At 41.8% G+C, this 22,189-nt stretch overlaps 1 protein-coding gene across 3 annotated transcripts; it reads left to right on the top strand.

The window, feature by feature from the left end:
• On the top strand, positions 1-21,725 carry drd2l (dopamine receptor D2 like). Of its 3 annotated transcripts, none has more exons than XM_079504599.1 (9): positions 1-40; positions 9,093-9,284; positions 9,859-10,029; positions 15,620-15,729; positions 16,602-16,738; positions 19,010-19,251; positions 19,631-19,714; positions 20,222-20,576; positions 20,765-21,725. In XM_079504599.1, the coding sequence occupies exons 2-9, from the start codon at positions 9,120-9,122 to the stop codon at positions 20,959-20,961; spliced, it is 1,461 nt and encodes a 486-aa protein (XP_079360725.1). In that variant the 5' UTR covers positions 1-40; positions 9,093-9,119; the 3' UTR covers positions 20,962-21,725. The 3 variants fall into 3 exon arrangements, with proteins under 3 accessions (XP_079360725.1, XP_079360726.1, XP_079360724.1); XM_079504600.1 differs by lacking the exon at positions 1-40 and adding an exon at positions 3,381-3,822 and having other exon boundaries at positions 19,010-19,221; XM_079504598.1 differs by lacking the exon at positions 1-40 and adding an exon at positions 3,381-3,822.
• Positions 21,726-22,189: the final 464 nt, after the last annotated feature.

Raw genomic sequence — 22,189 nt, 5'->3', positions numbered from 1 at the left:
TAAAGTGAATGGCACATCGAGTGGCAAAGGAACATGCAAAGTGAGTTTAACATTGTTTAATGTTGTTTAATGCAATCAGATAGGACTTTTCTGTTTGGATGTAGGGGCTGTCAAGGCCAGAAAGTAGTGTTTTGCCACTCAGTAGGCATTCCTGCATAACTTCCTGGTTTGATGATGATGTCACGCGCATACTCTCTATAGCATGACAGGTGTCTGTGGTGAATTATCATTTTATCATTTTTATCAATTATCATTGTCTGTGGGTGTGACACCTTTTTCATTAAAAAAGCTAAATAATATACAGATTTAATACATTTTCACAAAACTATAGTGGATTACAGGTTAGTTATGATAAAGGACTTTGATAAAGTGAGTAACTTAAGAAAGGTGTACTCCATTTTCATTTTATAAACAATTATTGTCATGTCACACCATATGATGATTTTAGTACAACAAAATGCTGAATAAATTCTGATTCCAATAAAAATATCTAAAAACAAAATATGTTTCCATAAAGATGAGAGTGAGTAGAACAAAAGTAAATAATTTGTATTCCTGTTATTTAAAGGTTTTTAAAAAACACCTTTTTAGGGGTGTCATGTCACTGACCCATACATGTATGTAATCTGAGTATAAAGATGTAACTTGAAAGTAGTATACTGTGGTCGGCTGGACCGAAAGTGGCATGTATATATAGTATATGTATCAATACCAGGTTATAACTGGCTTTTGATGGTGACGTAATAAAGATAGTTGTATATATACAGACATTACCTTTAATTCACCCTGTATTGACACTGAAACATATCTTAATTACGTCACCATCAACATCAGTATATATACCTACCAAGCATACGCACACAAGAAAAGCCAGCCGACCACAGTAGTACTTTCAACTTACAACTTACATACATGTATACATACATAAGTTACCTGTTACCCAACCAATATTGAAACATATCGTAATTACTTTCGTAATTAATTTCAATGTTTTACAGAGAGGCTGAGATTTGAAAGTTTGTAGCAGTCGACAGTACTTGCACGCTCTGCTTGCGCACTAGGCCATTTAAGGCCTACTTGTGTGCAACACGCAAGTAGGCACTCTATTAAAATATTAAAATGATGACATCATGAACGGGGCCTCCCGGGGCCGCCCCTGTGTATCTGTGTAGGGTTTGGCTATGCAAGACTTCCTCAGGAGAGGTTATTAGGTGGTTCAATGAAGATTATATTCTGGGAAATTAATAGTGTCTGCCGATAGTAGCCTTGCCAAAAGTTAGACATGGGGATTTACTTCAATATTTAACAAGACAGTCCATTTGTAATCAGTTATTCATTTGAAAATGATGGCTTTTTGGTGCAGAGACAAAATTCAACTTTTAAAAACGCTTTGCATTCTGGGCTGCAATCTGGCATTGCTCTGCTGCTATCTCCGGTTACTCCAATGGCCTGTGATGACGGCTACAGGCACCTTGTTTTAGTGGGCACACTATTAAGAGAGCAGCAGTAAGTCAAGTGAAAGGTGTCACTGTAAGTGGTCCCATAAGGACTGTGTCATAGTTGGCTGAATGGTCAAGGCTCCAAAAAGATCAGAGTGTCCAAAAATGCACATTTGAGGTTTTTATTCACCTCCCAAACACCAGCAGTCCACTGTGCAGTCCAGTCTATAATAACACCAGCAGTCCACTGTGCAGTCCAGTCTATAATAGTGCAGCCTCGGCAAATACGAAAAATAAGACTGGCCCTAAATAACAGTTTTACAAAACAAACATACATACATTAGGCAAGACTAAGGAACAACACCTAAACAGACAAGAAGCTGTAGCAGGATATACCCTTACTATACTGCAAAGGGCACACTATTAAGAGAGCAGCAAGTCAAGTGAAAGGTGTCACCGTGAGTGGCCGTGTGTTAAAAGTTCTATGTTTATAGTCGTTTATTTTTGTTTATGAGCTACAGAGCTAGTCATAACAGCTGTGAGGACAACAGTGTTTTGCATTCCAAAATGCTCAATGTAGGCAGTCTGAAAGTGGTTTGTCAAATGGAAGTGTCTCAGCCTTCTAACTGTTTACTCAAATTCATTGTTAATACAAATTAAAGGGGTTTTAATTGTTTTTATTTTTTAATTGGATGGTCCTCCTGTGTTTCTATTTTGTTTTTTCTGGCCCAAGAGCCACTTTCACGCACCCATCTTGCATCCCTAGCCCTCTCACTTCCTTTCTAATTTATTGCTCCTCCTGTTTTGTGCTGCAGAGACACTGGGGGCTCTTTAGCTGCTGAGATTAGGGGGGGGAAATGAATAAGTGGGAAGGAGGACAGGCGTGATGAGGTTTACTCTGGAGAGGGTATGCAATAGGCCTTAATATTGGTGTGTCCTCAGCACGGTTGACTGCACTCTTGGGGTGCCGCTGGCCTGGTGGTTAAGGCACATATCACATATAGGCTCTAATGCAACCTGACAGCGAGTCGCAGTTTTGAGTTTTGAGTCCCGAGCCCGACAAACTTTTTTCCTTTTTTAAGAGTAGACATTATTTTGTAACCTTTTTACTCCCCAATCTAATCGCTATGCCAATTAATTCTCTCCCCACACATTTCTGTGTTGTCAACTTGTCACTGCTGTCTCACTGAAAAGAGGGTGCTGTTTTTCCTTTATGTTTTGACGATGGGTTCTCAGATTGCTGCTGTTGTATCCTACTGACTCACCTGTCAGTGAGGAGCGCCCACCAGGAGGACATAGAGCCTTTGTCCTACTGCTCCTGTATTGTAAATACAGGAGCAGAGCATACAGTATTGAAAATAGCAAATCTACCAGCTCGTAAGATCATCTATTTTCATTTGCTTGTGTCTACTTTCATTTGCAGCCAAGTCATGTAAAATTTGATTGTACATAGAAAACAAACGAGCAGTAATAAAACAATTGCTCTATATACATACACATGCATAAACATCACACATGAAAACGATGTAAGCAATTTAAAAAGCAACAAGCTGGATTACTGTAAGGTATAGTACTTGGTTCAGACTAGAGGGTATCTGGCATGTACTGTGTAGGGAGCCAGTGTAGAGAGATGAGTACAGGGGTGACAGTGATAACATTTTCATGTCCTGGTTAATATCCTGGCAGCGGTGTTTTGAATGAGTTGTAATTTGTTGGTAGTTGATTGAGTGAGTCGATGTGAGTCGAATAGGACACAGATTTCTAACAGTAATGCTTTGTGGAATTGTAGAGCCAGCTACATTTAAAGTGAGATTATTTAATTGGTGTCTTATCTGCTCTGAACATCTCCGTTTTTTTTCCCAGAATTTAAGAGTCAAACGTTTGATGACATCCATTGTTTGATTTATGAAAGACAAGTAGTGAGCCAAGGGGTGGTTTACATGTGAGCCAACATGTAAATTGAAAAGAGAGTATAGGACACACTGTTTTAAACATGCACCTCTCAATCTCTGACTCTTTCACAGATACACTCTAAGTGTGCTGCCGTGATAGATTAGCCCCCCCTTCTTGCTTTCTCCTAGTTTTAATGTACGGTTGGCCGCCCAGTGCTCGTCAAACAGGCTGCTGCTGTTCAGTCTGCTGCTGCTCAGTTGCTCTGACCCCCAAGCACCGCCAACCACACAGACGGCAAGGGAGGGGGTGTGTGTGTTGGGGGGGAGCTCCTTGGGAGCGCTGCCAGCGAAGTGTGCTGCCCGTTAACTCGTACCACATTGAGTTTGAGGTGGATGTGCTACAGACAGACAGCTAACCCTGATTTGTTATTCATCGTTGTCCTTATGAGGGAGTGGGGATCCCGACCCGTGACCACCACTATTGAGTGAGGGTAAGTGGAATTGTTATTGTTGGATCCACGGATATTATGTTTGTATTTGTCTTTTTTCACTGATCTAGAGAATAATATTAACTTTTTATGCATTTTCTTATAACAATTGATTGATTTCATCAATGACCATTATTTTGATTACTCATTTAGCCTATTAGTACTATGTTAGGGGAGACTGAGAGTGGGGTAAGATGAGCCACTATTCTAAGTTGTCCTTGTGGCAAGGCAAAATGAGAGAGAAGTAAAATCTGTCTTCTGTCGATTGAAAAACATGAGTAAAAATGACCTGAAAAAATGTCCATGGCTCAAGTCGATCCAAGTCCTGGGGTTGACCCCTCTGATATTAAAAATGTTCAACATTAAATTAAAAAATATATATATTGTATTCATTATCAAACATAATTTAACATGAACACCATATTTCCCATTTCTAACAAGTCTTATTTCCTTTCCTCAAGCTAACTTTAAACAATAATTTAAACATAATGTTTGATATTATTATTCAGTGAAAAACATATATGAATAATTAATATTAGGGGTAACCATTGGCTCAATTTAACCCAGAGCATTTGGCTCATTTTCCCCCACAGATACTATTTTAGACAAAACCAGCTAGTATATTATACAGGGGGTGGGTCAACTTACCCACTGAATCATCTTACCCTGTTCTCCCCTACCTACAGTGGGTGTAGGTATAATGTAGTTTGGGTAGGTTACCAAAAGGTACCTGCACAAGTTATCTTGTATAACAATGGGACGATAATCATAGTTTATCGCAATAATCATATATTTATTGTGAAATTCTCCATCATACACTGGACCTTTGTTGGCTCTGTACTTGGACTGCTTTTTTCCATCTACACCAAATCTCGTTGCCAAATATAGCATATCTATAAGCTCATAACAAGCTCATTGCAATGCATTGTTGTGAAATGTAAATCTAATATTTTGGGCTAATGTTTCCACCAGAATATGGATTCTGGGGTGCAAGTGTTTAACAAAAGTGGCGTTTGAGAGTTTTAAGCATAATATTTGTTTAATAAAATATTTGTTTTATCGCGATATAATCGGTAATCGTAATTATTTCATCCACAATAATCGTTGATAAATTGTGTCATTTAGGAGCTGTTAAGCCTAATTCATGTATGTTGTATGACTGTTTTGCTGGACAACAACATATTTTCATTTTTGTCACTCACACAGTCATGCCACTAAGTTTAGACATTAGCCCTGTTCTCTACAACACCACTTTCCAGAGAGCAGAGGAATGCATCTACAGTATGTCCAATAACATTAACCTGATTGATTATTGTTAAACCATTCATGATGAAGTACCAGCACAGTGGCCTTGTTGTGTCTGCCCTGAGACTGGGAGGTCAGGGCGGTCAGGGTTCGATCCCTGGCAGGGTCATACCAAAGACTATTACAATTGGACCCAATGCACTCAGCATCAACAGTTGCATTGGTGCCAAGTCCTTGTGACATATTAGCGTCATGTCCTGGGGGTGTACTTGTACATCAAGCTACGTCATGCTGCAGAAACAGGAGATAAGCTCTATGGGCCACATATGGCTCGGCAAGGCTTACTTCCATATTCATGATCCATTGGGAAATCAGTGTAACTTTACTTGGACAGTGTGTGAGTCATACTTTACAAAGTATGCCTGACTTGCCTGTGACTTGATTTTACGTTTGAATATGTATATTCATATATTATACAACTGATGTTCAAGTGATTGTTGTCTTAGGAATCTGCGATACTGTTATGCAGGGGATAAATTAGGCTGAAGAGAATAAGGTATTATGGTAAACATTGAAAGGAGTAGCAATGCTGTCCCCAGATTTGTGCAATAGGAGATTAGATGAAGTAAGAAATTGATGAGAAAAATCACACCTGTGTGAAGTGAGGGGCGCTAATACATTAAAGTCTAACTCATGTTGATTAGGTGATGTAATGGTGATGTAAAACAAACGGTGCCAACACAAACATTAAACGCCATTAACAATAAAGAGACAATATGACGTAATGAGGCACATTATGACGTAAATTTCCCTTCATTGTCAATGGCGTTTACAAAACAAACATTGAACTAAAGACAAACATTAAACCTGTGTATAGGAGGGGCTGGCACCCCTCAAAAATGGGAAGAAAAGGGAACACAAGTGCTATTATCAAAGGCCTTTACGATAGGCGTGCTAATATATTAAAGTCTAACTCATGTTGATAAGGTGATGTAATGGTTATGTAAAACAAACAGTGCAAACATTAAACACCATTGACAATAAAGAGACAAATGACGTAAATTAGTAATTACACATTATGACGTAAATTATCCCTTCATTCTCAATGCATTTTCAAAACAAACTAAAGACAAACATTAAACCTGTGTATAGGAGGGGCTGGCACCCCTCAAAAAGAACAGAAGACAACTCATGACTGAATTAGATTTTCTCTGTGGGTCAGAGTTCAGACAATCAAAATGGTTTTGGAAGGAAGTTCTAAATAAGATGAATCAATCCATGTCACAATATGTAGGTTGCAAATCTTCTATGTATTCTTGTGTATTGATTGTATTGACTGCTCTGGGGAATCGAGTGTTGTTTTAATTTAACCTATATTGGCCTTAATTTAGGCCGAATAGAAGGCATGGCAAACATCACGCAAATCAGTACACAGTATAGTCATGTGATCAACAAGGATCTGTCCGATTTTCCATATTCCATCCTAATTGGCTAAGATTGGCTTCCAATATTGCAGGATTGGTCAGTGAAATTTTGCATGCACATTCACACTATGCCGAGGACAAATGGCACTTCAAATGATGATTTGCGTTTTAACCTAACTCTGTCCTAAAAATGAAGCCAATTATTCAGTCTGACATTACAATCAATAGCTGTAATGGCTTAATGCGTTACCTTGCCCACAGGCTATTGTATTCAGCTGTGTGAATTAAATGCAGTAACAAATGGGGTCAAAGAGTCAAAATCCAGACAAAATGTATACTTAAAGGCTCATATTTCAGGAAGGGAGATGTACTGTAGATTTTTCTCAGAAGTCAGAAGGAACACATATTGACCTTTACAATAGAATATACATTATATAATAATAATAATAATAATAATAATACATTATAGTAAAATGATTGTCATGATGCCCCAAAACATCTAAAATCTTTGTTTTTATTCTGCTTGCGTGGTACTGGCAGAATAGAGGTCAAGGACCATGCTGTGACATCCCCCAACCTCTACTTCACCAATACAGCAATACAGTTCAGGAAGCACATCATTAACCTTAACGTCCATATTCTGTATTTAAAATGGAAGAAGCAAGTAAGCAACACAATTGTCAGGTGCTTAAAATGTTATTCCGGACACAGATTAAGAGGTGACACTAACTGGAAGTCAACGGTGTTTCAGTGAACTACTGAGCCCAATAGGAATTGCTTGTTGTAAAATCAGAAGCATATACGAACAGAATGTTCGGTGCTATTTGATGTGACTCTTCAGCTACATGACCAGGAAAATCAATTGGACTACAGTTGATTAATAGTCATTGATCCCTTAGTAATTTGTATATTATCCAATAACGTCACAGAGAACAATTACCATTGTTTCCCATAACCAGGATACTATTATGCTTCATATAAAAAAAAATCACACTCGCGTGAAGTGAGGGGCGCCCACTGTGGCTGCCACACGATTGTTGCCTTCGGAACACTATCATCCTCATCGTCCTCTGCGAGACATGAATGGATTGTTTTTGTATGAAACGGAATTAGTAAAGAGTTGTATTTATATCGGTGTTTTGTAGTGCGCAAAACAAACATTAAAGTCCATAAACTTGGCTGGCAAACAATCTTTGTTAAAAGAGCTCTAAACAAACATTAAAAGTCCATAGACTTGGCTGCCACGTGATGTAATTTCGGAGGGACTAGCACCCCTAGAAAACTGTTGGAAAAAGTGACTGTAATGGGCCTAATGGCAACTACAGGTATGGATATTATACATTGTCTGGTTTGGAATCCATACTGTAAATGTAAACACATAGGCACACTTAATGTATCAATCATGTACTATGGATGAAAAAGTTTAAACGAGTTGTCAGTGAAGCCTCTCCATGTTGGAGCTTACACCAGAAGTCCAAGTAGATCTGATATTTTCACAAGACAAAGTAATGTTGAAGACCAATGTCGCTCTCCAAGGTGCTGATCCTGCAGTTGCTGGTGAGATGGGAAACGTCCAAGGGACGTTTCCCATCTGTTTGATCTGTTCCCATCTGTTTGATTACTGTGGGTGGGAATGCATGACCAATGGGGAGGGATAATCAGCCATGCCTTCATTATGATCAGCTGTGCTATGTGTGTCTCCTCCCCTGTCATTGTTACGGAATCCTGGAAAAGCATTGATCAGATGATTCCTGTATATAAGTTTAAAAAAAAATCCTGCAGCTGTACTTACAGTTTAGTTATATCCCCTGCACAAGTTGGCAGTAGTTTTTTCTTATTTTTGTATTGCTTTTCTACTGAATACAGTATACAGCAGTGATTCTCAGTGGGGCACAATTAAGGGCCTTGCAAGTGCCGGCCCCCAGCAAATTGGCAAACACTACAATTTTAATGATAATATAACATTAATAGGCCTATTTGTAAAGAATATATATTATGTAGAAATAAATGTCATGGTATTGCTTTGTGTGTCCCTGGCTGGCTGGGGCTGAGCACGGAAATAGCATATTTTCACCACCAAGTGTCACTGTTGCGCAGCCTAACACACAGACACACACAGGCCAGGGAGGAGAGCTTGTACAGTAGTACAGCACAAGTACAGTACAGCACCACTCACTTCAGACGGGTCTGATTTTTTCTTTAAAACCTGGAAAAGCATCTACTATAAATTTCAAGTGGTGCTGTGCCAGGCGCACAGATATTCCCATATAAGTACATGTATGGACAGGATATCGGCGACACGTCAATGCAATAACCCTAGCAACAATGGACGTGCACATATGCCCAAATATATGAAATGACAAATTGCTATAATAATAGTGCTGCTGCTGCTATAGCTTGGCCAAAGACATGATACCCTGGGTTGAAGCACAACGCCACATAAATAGAGGTTGGAATTTGAAAAAGTGAAAGTGAAACGATGGAATAGCATACATTTTAAAGTTTTGCTGCCAAGTATTTCAACTGGCAAACTTTCAAATGGATGACTGGGGGGGATCATTACAATTCCTGTCTCCTTTTCTGTCGTATGGTGTCACCTTCCAGAGTGTTCCAGTCCATGGGAGCGAAGCCATGTCTTTGCTCAACGAGACAGATGGGACCTTTCTCTTCTTCCCCCTGGCCCATGAGCCACCTTCCCTCTCCTCTTCCTCCCCTCTCTCCTTCTCTGCCTCATCCTCCTCGTCCAACTGCTCCAGCCTGCCACCTCTCCCCTCGCCCCCGTACAACTTCTACGCGGTGTGTAATGGAATTATATGACAATACTACACTGTTCCATGATTATAGTTATAACCATATTTCCACTGAAAGGACATTTGCCCACTCTGCAGGTCTATTTAGAACTCACAAAGCAAGCCATGTTCTCACCTGTTGGTAGGCTGTCAGAATAAATATTTCTAAATAGTACCATGTATGACTCTGTTCACTAACCACACCTCCAGCTATTTGTCCGTCTGTTTTTGTATAAAAGTGACACATGTCTGACAATGGGGAGGCTGGTGCAGTCTCCGAGAGCTCTCATTTTTGAGGGGCGCTAGCACCTCCTATGTCCAGCTTTGAGGGTTTGTGTAAATACAAACATGGCTAGTTTCACGTCATTGTCCCAACACAAACATTACGTAAACACAAACATTGAAGACAAAGGCAAGGACGCAAATTGTGATTGGCCAGAATGAGATGATGTATAAGAGCGCCCCTCACTTCACACGGGTGTGATTTCTTTTGTATAATAAATTCATTGATTAATTTCACTCTACCCTCTACCCATTTTGTAGTACTGAAGTAAAGTTGCATATTCCTGCGATGATGACAGGTGCTATTGGTGCTGCTCATCTTCTGCGTGGTGTTTGGCAACGTGCTGGTGTGCGTGGCGGTGTCGCGGGAGCGCGCCCTGCAGACCACCACCAACTACCTCATCGTCTCTCTGGCCGTCTCCGACCTGCTGCTGGCCACTCTGGTCATGCCCTGGGGCGTCTACCTAGAGGTACTGTTGACGGGAACCCCTTTTGGTGTTTTATGCATTATTTTATACTTTAGCTGTTGAAAAATAGCAGCTCTACAAGCTCGTAGCACAGCACTGAGTGCCGCACGACGAGCTTGTAGATCTGCTATTTTAGAAAAATCTTGAAAATGTGGCGCAAATCTTTGAATATATATTCTTTTAGAGCAAACGTTTTAACTCAAATCTTTGCTTTCCGGGGGCGTCCCTGGAACTACATATTTTCAGATGGGGGTCGGCGGCCAAATACATATAATTTTTGGGGTCCTTGACATGAAATACTTTGAGAACCACTGATATAGAAACATTCTTTTTTCAGAAAACTGTATTTTTTTTTTTAGAATCGGCCTCATGTCTAAATGGGTTAATCTAACCATGGGGGTCTACCTAGAGGTACTGATTTAATCTAACCATGGGGGTCTACCTAGAGGTACTGATTTAATCTAACCATGGGGGTCTACCTAGAGGTACTGATTTAATCTAACCATGGGGGTCTACCTAGAGGTGCTGATTTAATCTAACCATGGGGGTCTACCTAGAGGTACTGATTTAATCTAACCATGGGGGTCTACCTAGAGGTACTGATTTAATCTAACCATGGGGGTCTACCTAGAGGTACTGATTTAATCTAACCATGGGGGTCTACCTAGAGGTACTGATTTAATCTAACCATGGGGGTCTACCTAGAGGTACTGATTTAATCTAACCATGGGGGTCTACCTAGAGGTACTGATTTAATCTAACCATGGGGGTCTACCTAGAGGTACTGATTTAATCTAACCATGGGGGTCTACCTAGAGTCCTAGAAGTACTGATTTAATCTAACCATGGGGGTCTACCTAGAGTCCTAGAAGTACTGATTTAATCTAACCATGGGGGTCTACCTAGAGGTACTGATTTAATCTAACCATGGGGGTCTACCTAGAGGTACTGATTTAATCTAACCATGGGGGTCTACCTAGAGTCCTAGAAGTACTGATTTAATCTAACCATGGGGGTCTACCTAGAGTCCTAGAAGTACTGATTTAATCTAACCATGGGGGTCTACCTAGAGTCCTAGAAGTACTGATTTAATCTAACCATGGGGGTCTACCTAGAGTCCTAGAAGTACTGATTTAATCTAACCATGGGGGTCTACCTAGAGGTACTGATTTAATCTAACCATGGGGGTCTACCTAGAGGTACTGATTTAATCTAACCATGGGGGTCTACCTAGAGTCCTAGAAGTACTGATTTAATCTAACCATGGGGGTCTACCTAGAGGTACTGATTTAATCTAACCATGGGGGTCTACCTAGAGGTACTGATTTAATCTAACCATGGGGGTCTACCTAGAGGTACTGATTTAATCTAACCATGGGGGTCTACCTAGAGGTACTGATTTAATCTAACCATGGGGGTCTACCTAGAGGTACTGATTTAATCTAACCATGGGGGTCTACCTAGAGGCACTGATTTAATCTAACCATGGGGGTCTACCTAGAGGTACTGATTTAATCTAACCATGGGGGTCTACCTAGAGGTACTGATTTAATCTAACCATGGGGGTCTACCTAGAGGTACTGATTTAATCTAACCATGGGGGTCTACCTAGAGGTACTGATTTAATCTAACCATGGGGGTCTACCTAGAGGTACTGATTTAATCTAACCATGGGGGTCTACCTAGAGGTACTGATTTAATCTAACCATGGGGGTCTACCTAGAGGTACTGATTTAATCTAACCATGGGGGTCTACCTAGAGGTACTGATTTAATCTAACCATGGGGGTCTACCTAGAGGCACTGATTTAATCTAACCATGGGGGTCTACCTAGAGGTACTGATTTAATCTAACCATGGGGGTCTACCTAGAGGTACTGATTTAATCTAACCATGGGGGTCTACCTAGAGGTACTGATTTAATCTAACCATGGGGGTCTACCTAGAGGTACTGATTTAATCTAACCATGGGGGTCTACCTAGAGGTACTGATTTAATCTAACCATGGGGGTCTACCTAGAGGTACTGATTTAATCTAACCATGGGGGTCTACCTAGAGGTACTGATTTAATCTAACCATGGGGGTCTACCTAGAGGTACTGATTTAATCTAACCATGGGGGTCTACCTAGAGGTACTGATTTAATCTAACCATGGGGGTCTACCTAGAGGTGCTGATTTAATCTAACCATGGGGGTCTACCTAGAGGTACTGATTTAATCTAACCATGGGGGTCTACCTAGAGGTACTGATTTAATCTAACCATGGGGGTCTACCTAGAGGTAGTGATTTAATCTAACCATGGGGGTCTACCTAGAGGTACTGATTTAATCTAACCATGGGGGTCTACCTAGAGGTACTGATTTAATCTAACCATGGGGGTCTACCTAGAGGTACTGATTTAATCTAACCATGGGGGTCTACCTAGAAGTACTGATTTAATCTAACCATGGGGGTCTACCTAGAGGTACTGATTTAATCTAACCATGGGGGTCTACCTAGAGGTACTGATTTAATCTAACCATGGGGGTCTACCTAGAGGTACTGATTTAATCTAACCATGGGGGTCTACCTAGAGGTACTGATTTAATCTAACCATGGGGGTCTACCTAGAGGTACTGATTTAATCTAACCATGGGGGTCTACCTAGAGGTACTGATTTAATCTAACCATGGGGGTCTACCTAGAGGTACTGATTTAATCTAACCATGGGGGTCTACCTAGAGTCCTAGAGGTACTGATTTAATCTAACCATGGGGGTCTACCTAGAGTCCTAGAGGTACTGATTTAATCTAACCATGGGGGTCTACCTAGAGGTGCTGATTTAATCTAACCATGGGGGTCTACCTAGAGGTGCTGATTTAATCTAACCATGGGGGTCTACCTAGAGGTACTGATTTAATCTAACCATGGGGGTCTACCTAGAGGTACTGATTTAATCTAACCATGTGGGTCTACCTAGAGTCCTAGAAGTACTGATTTAATCTAACCATGGGGGTCTACCTAGAGGTACTGATTTAATCTAACCATGGGGGTCTACCTAGAGGTACTGATTTAATCTAACCATGTGGGTCTACCTAGAGTCCTAGAAGTACTGATTTAATCTAACCATGGGGGTCTACCTAGAGGTACTGATTTAATCTAACCATGTGGGTCTACCTAGAGTCCTAGAAGTACTGATTTAATCTAACCATGGGGGTCTACCTAGAGGTACTGATTTAATCTAACCATGTGGGTCTACCTAGAGTCCTAGAAGTACTGATTTAATCTAACCATGGGGGTCTACCTAGAGGTACTGATTTAATCTAACCATGTGGGTCTACCTAGAGTCCTAGAAGTACTGATTTAATCTAACCATGGGGGTCTACCTAGAGTCCTAGAAGTACTGATTTAATCTAACCATGTGGGTCTACCTAGAGTCCTAGAAGTACTGATTTAATCTAACCATGGGGGTCTACCTAGAGGTGCTGATTTAATCTAACCATGGGGGTCTACCTAGAGGTACTGATTTAATCTAACCATGGGGGTCTACCTAGAGGTGCTGATTTAATCTAACCATGGGGGTCTACCTAGAGGTGCTGATTTAATCTAACCATGGGGGTCTACCTAGAGGTGCTGATTTAATCTAACCATGGGGGTCTACCTAGAGGTGCTGATTTAATCTAACCATGGGGGTCTACCTAGAGGTACTGATTTAATCTAACCATGGGGGTCTACCTAGAGGTGCTGATTTAATCTAACCATGGGGGTCTACCTAGAGGTGCTGATTTAATCTAACCATGGGGGTCTACCTAGAGGTACTGATTTAATCTAACCATGGGGGTCTACCTAGAGGTACTGATTTAATCTAACCATGGGGGTCTACCTAGAGTCCTAGAGGTGCTGATTTAATCTAACCATGGGGGTCTACCTAGAGGTACTGATTTAATCTAACCATGGGGGTCTACCTAGAGGTACTGATTTAATCTAACCATGGGGGTCTACCTAGAGGTACTGATTTAATCTAACCATGGGGGTCTACCTAGAGGTGCACTGTTGATTTCCTTTCACTAAATCAGTGGTGGAAAAAGTACTCACATTTTCCTTTACTTAAGTAAAAGTACCAATACTGCAATGTAGAAGTAGCCTATACTCTGTTACAAGTAAAAGTCCGGAATTAAAAATGTACTTGAGTAAAGGTACAAAGGTATCCGTGTCAAAATGTACCAAAGTACCAAAAGAAGAAAGTACTCATACGCAGAATGTCCCATTTCACAAGTTTTCTAATAACGTTTTTCAGTATAAAATCTTTTAGCAGATCTACAAGCGCATTGTGAGCTTGTAGATTGGCTATTTTCAAGTGGCCAAAACTTATATATGTCTGAAGTGGTCAATGCATGTTTTGTAATAATAATCAAAGTAACTAACTAGTAACTAAAAATTTCAAATAATTGTAGTGGAGTAAAAGTACAATATTTGCCTTTGAGATGTAGAGGAGTAGAAGTAAAAGTGCTGAAAATTGGAAATACTCCAGTAAAAATGTACCTAAATATTATATATAGTAGTACTTAAATGTAAATGTACCGTTAGTAACGGTATACCCGATAAGAGGCTCGACAAGCCAAAAGCTTATTGATACTCGGGTCTCGATAAATGCCAAACCGGGTTTGTAATGGACCCGATTTTCGGGCTCCATCCCTAACCGTTACTACTGTATTGTCCCGAATATAAGACGACCCCCATTTTTCAAGAAAAATAACATTGAATGTCAAATAGTCTAGTCTTATATTCAGGCCAATAGGGGTAGTTACTTTACACCATGAAAACTATGGAAAAAATGTTCGTCAACTATATACTTTTTTCACTGATGACTAAAACTAAGACTAAATATATTGACAATTTCATCAACAAATAGACTAAAATGTAAGGGAGGGACTAGCGGAGGAGAGATCTAGCAGAACTAAAAGACAAGTCATTTTATGTTTGGTTGCTCTCAGGTGTTGCGCTCTGAAAATAGTGTCATGTCATGATTTGTACAGTGCGGTCTTATTTCTCAATTACAGGTGTTTATAGCCCTGAAGTACTGTTCAGTGTTTACACCTGAAAGTCATGAAAGTCGCATTATTATTGGGAAGTGGAACCAGGGACGTGCAGAGAGTCTTAGAGGGGCAGGGTCTGAAATCCCGTAAGAGGACACTTTTGGACACAAATAGCGAAAATACAGGATGTAGATCAGCTATTTTTGGAGCGCAACCCAGCACTCTTTAGCTAGTGGAGATGCGGTGTACGACATGGATTTCTAAAACAAATTTGTTCAACGCAAAATAAAAAAGCTATTCTCCTGAATGCTGCCTTCCGGTATGGCATAGAAAGGAGTGGCATTTGCATTTCTTTCACCATGTAGTAAAAAGTAAACACTGCATTCGTGGTCTGGAAAGGGCAGTTGTTTTACAGACGGGTAAAAGGGCAGCGGCTGAAGCCCCCTTTGATGTCTATGTGTGCATGTCCCTGAGTAGAACGTGTTGCCATGTGTTTCACAAGCTCCTGTTCATATGGCGGGTGTTGTTGGTTTATAAGCTCCTGTTCATATGGCGGCTGTTGTTGGTTTATTTGCAGGTGGTGGGAGAGTGGCGCTTCAGCCTCATCCACTGTGACATTCTGTTGACCTTGGATGTCATGATGTGCACAGCCAGTATCCTCAACCTCTGTGCCATCAGCATCGACAGGTATGCATCGTGGCTCTGGGTCATTGTTCCTCAGCTTTTCTTCCCCTTCCCATCTCGTCTTAGCTTTTATTGTTTTTATTGATTGGGTTGTTTGGGTTGCAAGGTGAAATGATATCCTCCTCTCAGCAAAAGGGAATTCAGGTTTCCCTGTGTAACTGAAGGACTTGATGAAACGGATACCTGTTGCTCTGCTGTTTTAACCAGTAGTAAAGTGGTGGCGGGCCAATTAATATACCTTTTAAAACCTTTTAAATTATTTTACTAGTACTTTGCTGGGTGTTTTATTGTATTTGTATATTGTCCTGAATGTATGCATTGACCTGATCAAAACAATGTTCCCTTGTGGATAATAAAGACATCAAATCAAATCTAATCTAAATAGGAAATTGAGTGGAATGAGTATGGTCCCTTGGGTAAAGCCATTCGCCCCTCTAACTCTGTTGGTCCCTGTCCCTAACCCTGTCTGCCTTCTCTTACTCATTCAAATGTTTTTTTCCTGCAGAGAACTGTTCACACGTGTGCTTTAACCACAGTAACATTTGGGGTAATAGGCTTTGGGTGCTGCTGGTAATGGGCATTTGTTGTGAAGACACCTGCAGTGTTTTCAGTTTTCACTATCAGGCTGAACCACTTTTGTCCATGTTTTTCACGTGGCTAAAATGTTGTCCTCACAAGAGTTGTAATACAAACGTGTGTGTGTGTGTGTGTGTGTGTGTGTGTGTGTGTGTGTGTGTGTGTGTGTGTGTGTGTGTGTGTGTGTGTGCGTGTGCGTGTGCGTGTGCGTGTGCGCGCGTGCATGCATGTACGTACGTACGTACGTACGTACGTACGTACGTACGTACGTACGTACGTACGTGCGCATGCTCTTACAGATACACAGCGGTGGCCATGCCCTTGCTGTATAACACCAGATACAGCTCGAGGAGGAGAGTGGCAGTGATGATTGCTGTGGTGTGGTTCCTCTCCTTTGCCATCTCCTGCCCTCTTCTGTTTGGACTCAATAACACCGGTAGAGGCAGCTCCATCCAGCTGACATTCATGCATGCACAGGAGTCCCTCTTTTCAGGGTGTTTTGCCTGGGATAGGCGTGGTTTTGAGGTTCGGTTTAGGCGTATTTTTTGTGAGGTTAGGGATAGGCACATTAGGGGCTAGACTGGGTATACAGTAGTTACTGTACTACTGCACTGTATTGCTTTAGTAAGAATTTTTCTAAACACAATTTTCCCCTTTAAACACAATAATATCCATGAAGAAACGCTGTAGCCGTCATACATATTCCTGAGTCAGTTATATTAAAAAACACTTAAACCCTACTTTGTTGACGGAAATAGCCGATCTACAATACTAATGTGCCGTTTAAGGACCTGGCATTCGGGGCAAAAATATCCGATCTACAATACTAATGTGCCGTTTAAGGACCTGGCATTCGGGGCGCCTGCTGGCCAAGTGGTCCAGGTGCATGCCACATATAGGCTTTGGCCTGACAGTGCGTCACGTGTTTGAGTCCCGTTCATGACGACCTTTGCTGCATGTCTCTCCCCTTCTCTTTCTCCCTCTTTCCTGTCTGTTCTTCACTTGATACTATCAATAAAGGCAGAAAAGCCAAAAACAAATCTTTAAAAAAAAGGACGTGGCATTCAAGACTATACATACTTATAAAACTGGGGAAGTGAACATTGACACAGTACTCAGTCATGAATATGCAGGCATAACATGCACATGGCCATCAACAATATCCTGGCCCAGCTGGCTCTGAATTAGATTATCATCTGTTGGTGAGAGACTAAATGAATCAATCAATCCTATACATCTGTTCACTCGAGATGCCTAACTGTGTGGCAAATTAGAGCTCTATAATATGTTTCTAAGCACAGATATATGGAGTGGAGTGTTCAGTAACATATCTTGGCTCCATATGCTTTGCTCATCACCTATCAGTGGAACAGATGTCCTCTGAAAGACATGCCTGATGTCTGTAAAAGCAGACCCTGTGTCTGTGACGCTCGGTGGACAAGTGGGCACACATAATCCTTGATTTACCTCATCTCACTTGAAGAGTTGTGTCACAAAGCACCAAGTGATAGCTGAGCCCCTTCCTTAATGAAGGCAATTGCAGTGTTGTTTTCAGTGCCTAAGCCCCTTCCTTAATGAAGGCACTTGCAGTGTGTGTGTGTGTGTGTGTGTGTGTGTGTGTGTGTGTGTGTGTGTGTGTGTGTGTGTGTGTGTGTGTGTGTGTGTGTGTGTGTGTGTGTGTGTGTGTGTGTGTGTGCGTGTGTGCGTGTGTGCGTGTGTGCGTGCGTGCGTGCGTGCGTGCGTGCGCGCGCGTGCGCGTGTTTCCGTCGAGCTGAAAAGCAACCACTTGATCTGAAGTGGCTATAGCAAGTGATATAAGATGTAATATTCATCTCACTCACCAATAATATTCACCAAATATGGCAAAGGGAGGGTACATGTTCTTGTTCAAAATGTATGCTAAAACGAAGACAATTCATTCAATTCAAAGATGCTTTGCTCGTACGAACATTTTATACAGAAAGGAATAGCTCCTCTTTAGATGAATGAATCGTTTTAAACCCTATACTTTATTGACCAAAGTCCCGCAGGGATCTATACTAGTCTCCCTTCTTTGCTCCAGAATAGGGGATGCTAGGGTTCATGTGGTTAAAACCTTTCTGCATAACCTGTATGGTAAAAGGACGTTCTTGAAGGAGGTGGAGTGCCAAGAGATTCTGTACTAATGTATTGGCTGTGTGTTTAATGAGCTATCAAGTGTTCTGCGGTTTGACTTGGGAGCCTGTATGCCTTTCAAATATTTGTTCCCTTCAATCCCTTTCATGTGGGAACTTAAGAACCAATGTCTTTGATCAAGACCCAGCTAATGATGATGGAACTTTACACAATTAAACGTAATAACTATTGGCGACTTTCCCTACTTTAATCTGTTCCTTTTAATTAGTCCACTTTCCAACAGTCTGTCGGGGAAAAGGCAAGCTTTCGGTCCTGACTGCAATGTTAATAAGAGATTTATTTCAGAAGAAGAAGCCAAAATTCACAAATCGATTCGGGATGAACCAATCTGTTTCAGAGAAAGATGGAAAGTCAGAGTAGAGAGTATACAGTAACTAACCTGTGGGGGATTTCTTTTTTTTATCATAATTGGCTATTCAAAGTCAATAGCTCTCTGTCCCCCATCCCTGGAGGAAAGGAGACTCCTCAACTCACACAGCTAACCTGTACTTTGTAATTTCCCTAACAAGTCCTCATATTTTTCCTTCACCAGCAAGCCAGGAGGGGACCAAATGCAGCCTCGCGGACCCAGCCTTTGTGGTGTACTCGTCTGTGGCCTCATTCTACGTTCCCTTCATCGTGACATTGCTGGTTTATATACAGATCTGTGTGGTGCTGCGCAGGCGTGGCCGTCGCACTGCCCCACCTCGCAGACACAGCCTGCACCCACAGAGAGAGGCAGAAGAGGGGCAACGGCACAGGAAGGTGACCCCTGAAAATTCTCTGCAAACAAGGGTAGATAGATGATTCTTAAAAATCACACCTGTGTGTAGTGAGGGCACATCATCATACATCATCATTTTGACGAATGAGGACTTTTCTGTCCTCACGTTTTCTCCTCAAGTCCAATAGCTCTTGAAGGTGTATGTTTGTATTGTAGTGGAGTGAAAGTCATTAGTATCCAAAAATACAAATACTCAAGTAAAGTACAGATACTCGAAGGTTATACACACAATAAGTACAGTAAGTCAACTAAATGTACTTTACTTCCACCACTGTTAATAAATCACCTTGTGTTAGCCTTTCTCTTGACATCCATTAAGTCATGTTGACTTGTAAGTTTTGCGTCCCTGTAGAGCACTTGCATGAGATCGCTCCTATTGTTCCCTGTCAGAATAAGTGTACACACCCAGAGGATGTGAAGCTGTGCACCATGATTCTCAGACCACCCACTGCTGCCCCGCAACGCAAGAAAGTGGTGAGTGTCTTGAGTACTCTTCTACCGTCGCACTCTGAAAAGAAATGGCTTCACAAAGGAATAAAAAGGAATAGTTATACAGAAAAGGGCAGCTAGTCTTTCAAGAACCTTCATCATAAATTATAATGACATTTGATGTTGTAAATACTCAGTCATGCACATGGCTGTCCATTCATCCATCCTCTCTGACATGCTTTTAATGATGCTCTTATCCATATGTATAAGTCCTAAGTGTTCACGTGCCATACCAGGTTGAAAGTACGTGGTTATGGTAATGGACATTTTCTTGGAAGGGTTAAGCCAAAGACCTTTTAGTTAAGCAACACTCAGTCTAAGGACAAGATTACCATGCCTGAGCACTTCTCCCTCTTCTTCTCATTTAAAATGGGCATGCCTTTTTCCATGATGCTCTGCTTTTGACTTGTGCTTCCGCTTACCAAGGTGATCTACTCCCCTTTCCCTGACCCCCCTCCCCTCGTTGCCTTCCCATCTCTTCCGGTCTGTCAGACGCTGGTGAAGGAGGCGGTGGTGCACCCCCTGGAGATAGAGCCAGGGCGACTCCTGTCCCAGGGGGAGGAGAGCCTGGCCCTTCACCCGGCCCCCCCACCGGCCTCCCACTTGGGACGAGCCAGAATCTCCCTGTCCATCTCAGTGGGGCCAACCCCGGCCCCACCCCCAACCGTGAACAGATCGGCCCTAATGCCTCGCCCCGCCACCTTGGAGGACGGCATGAGGGGCCGTGAGGGATGGAGGGATCGGCACAGGGACAGGGACAAAGGCGGATTCATCAAGGAGAGGGTGAGAGGACGGCTGTCACAGCAGAAGGAGAGGAAGGCGACACAAATGCTTGCTATTGTGCTGGGTGAGGAAAATCAACAGCATAGAAGGAATAGATGGAACTGTGAAATAATGTATTAGTTATTTGTTCATCCTCAAATACAGTAACCTCCTTTGAAAATGTTCACATATGTGCCCGATATAGAGACGCCCAGTTTGAAAGTGGTTAAACACTCAATCCTCTTTGTGTGTTCTTTATGCCCACCCTCCCAGGCGTGTTCATCATCTGCTGGCTGCCTTTCTTCTTGACCCACGTGCTGAAGGCTCACTGTGGAAGCTGTTGCATTTCCCCCTCGCTCTACAGTGCCGTCACCTGGCTGGGCTACCTCAACAGCGCGGTCAACCCTGTGATTTACACCACCTTCAACATCGAATTCCGAAAAGCCTTCATTAAGATTCTCCACTGTTGAGAGAGACAAAGAACAGGGGCAGGAGGAGAGGGGACTAGGTGCCGGTGGACCGATATTAAAATCACAGGGATGAACGAATGAGTGAGTCAAAAAAATGAGAATACATAGAAAATACATGATAATTTACAATAAATTTGGTCCCGCCCATCTTTGCACCCATTTGTTGCTGGTTGGACTGATATATGGGCACATCAATTGGACTGATATCACAACATAGGCAAACAGTGGATGAAAGTAAGTTATGATTTTGTGCAAATATTGGACTATCTCCAAACAGGAGGGAACCATGGGCGGATTAAAGAAATGTGCGACCCCCCGGGGGGTCGCGACCCACGGGTTGAGTACCCCTGCTTTAAGAGACCGGCATCACTATGGTTATGAATCTGCCATAAAGCAGGTCGTCTCTGGGTGACTAATGTGAGTTGTTGTGACTCTAATGTACATGCTGCTGTGTTGTTGCCGAAGCTTTTCAGTAAACTTTACTATTTTGATTATAATCATTGTGTGGACATTCGAGACATATTACAAAGATGCCCCCGCCAGCCCACCCCTCTGCAATGAACTAGCCTACTTATTTGCGTAGTTTTCTAACTCAGAAAGTTAACTATAAGGCAACACTGCAGCAATCAGGTAATAAACAAACTTGCAGGATTGCAGTGTCCTGTCAATGCGGGTTGTTGTTGTAACTTGTGGTGTGCTTCTGACTGTAGTTTGTAATCATCTCTCTTATCATGACATGATGACTCGCTGTACGGCTGTAGTGCGTGTGTCGTGTGTGTGTGTGTGTGTGTGTGTGTGTGTGTGTGTGTGTGTGTGTGTGTGTGTGTGTGTGTGTGTGTGTGTGTGTGTGTGTGTGTGTGTGTGTGTGTGTGTGTGTGTGTGTGTGTGTGTGTGTGTGTGTGTGTGTGTGTGTGTGTGTGCGCTGCTGTCCTAAATAACTATTTTTTAGGGGTTAGGGCATTGTATAAAAACGGCAAAATAATTAAAAAAGCTAAAAAAAAAAATTGCGCCCGCACGCTAATGCTATCGCCCCCCCTGGGGTCAAGTTCAAGCTACGCCCATGGCGGGAACTCCAAAGTCGGAGTTAGGTGGTTTGAGTGACACTTTGAGGGCCCAATAGAGTTAGTTAGTTAGTTAGTTAGTTAGTTAGTTAGTTAGTTTAGTCAGAAGCGCTTTTTAATACTTTTCATTGGTTCAATATTTGTAAAACCCACACACAGACGTAAAG

This window comes from Electrona antarctica, assembly GCF_951216825.1.
Source record: "Electrona antarctica genome assembly, chromosome: 6".
NCBI lineage: Eukaryota > Metazoa > Chordata > Actinopteri > Myctophiformes > Myctophidae > Electrona > Electrona antarctica.
This window is presented reverse-complemented; position numbering and strand designations above follow the sequence as displayed.

What these genes read in the sequence shown, in the direction of transcription:
- drd2l (XM_079504599.1), top strand. Translation starts at nt 9,120, where the DNA reads ATGTCTTTGCTCAACGAGACAGATGGGACCTTTCTCTTCTTCCCCCTG. An exon ending in AAAATTCTCTGCAAACAAGG is followed by an intron (nt 19,252 to 19,630) that starts GTAGATAGATGA and finishes GTTCCCTGTCAG; the next exon opens with AATAAGTGTACACACCCAGA. An exon ending in CCCCGCAACGCAAGAAAGTG is followed by an intron (nt 19,715 to 20,221) that starts GTGAGTGTCTTG and finishes CCGGTCTGTCAG; the next exon opens with ACGCTGGTGAAGGAGGCGGT.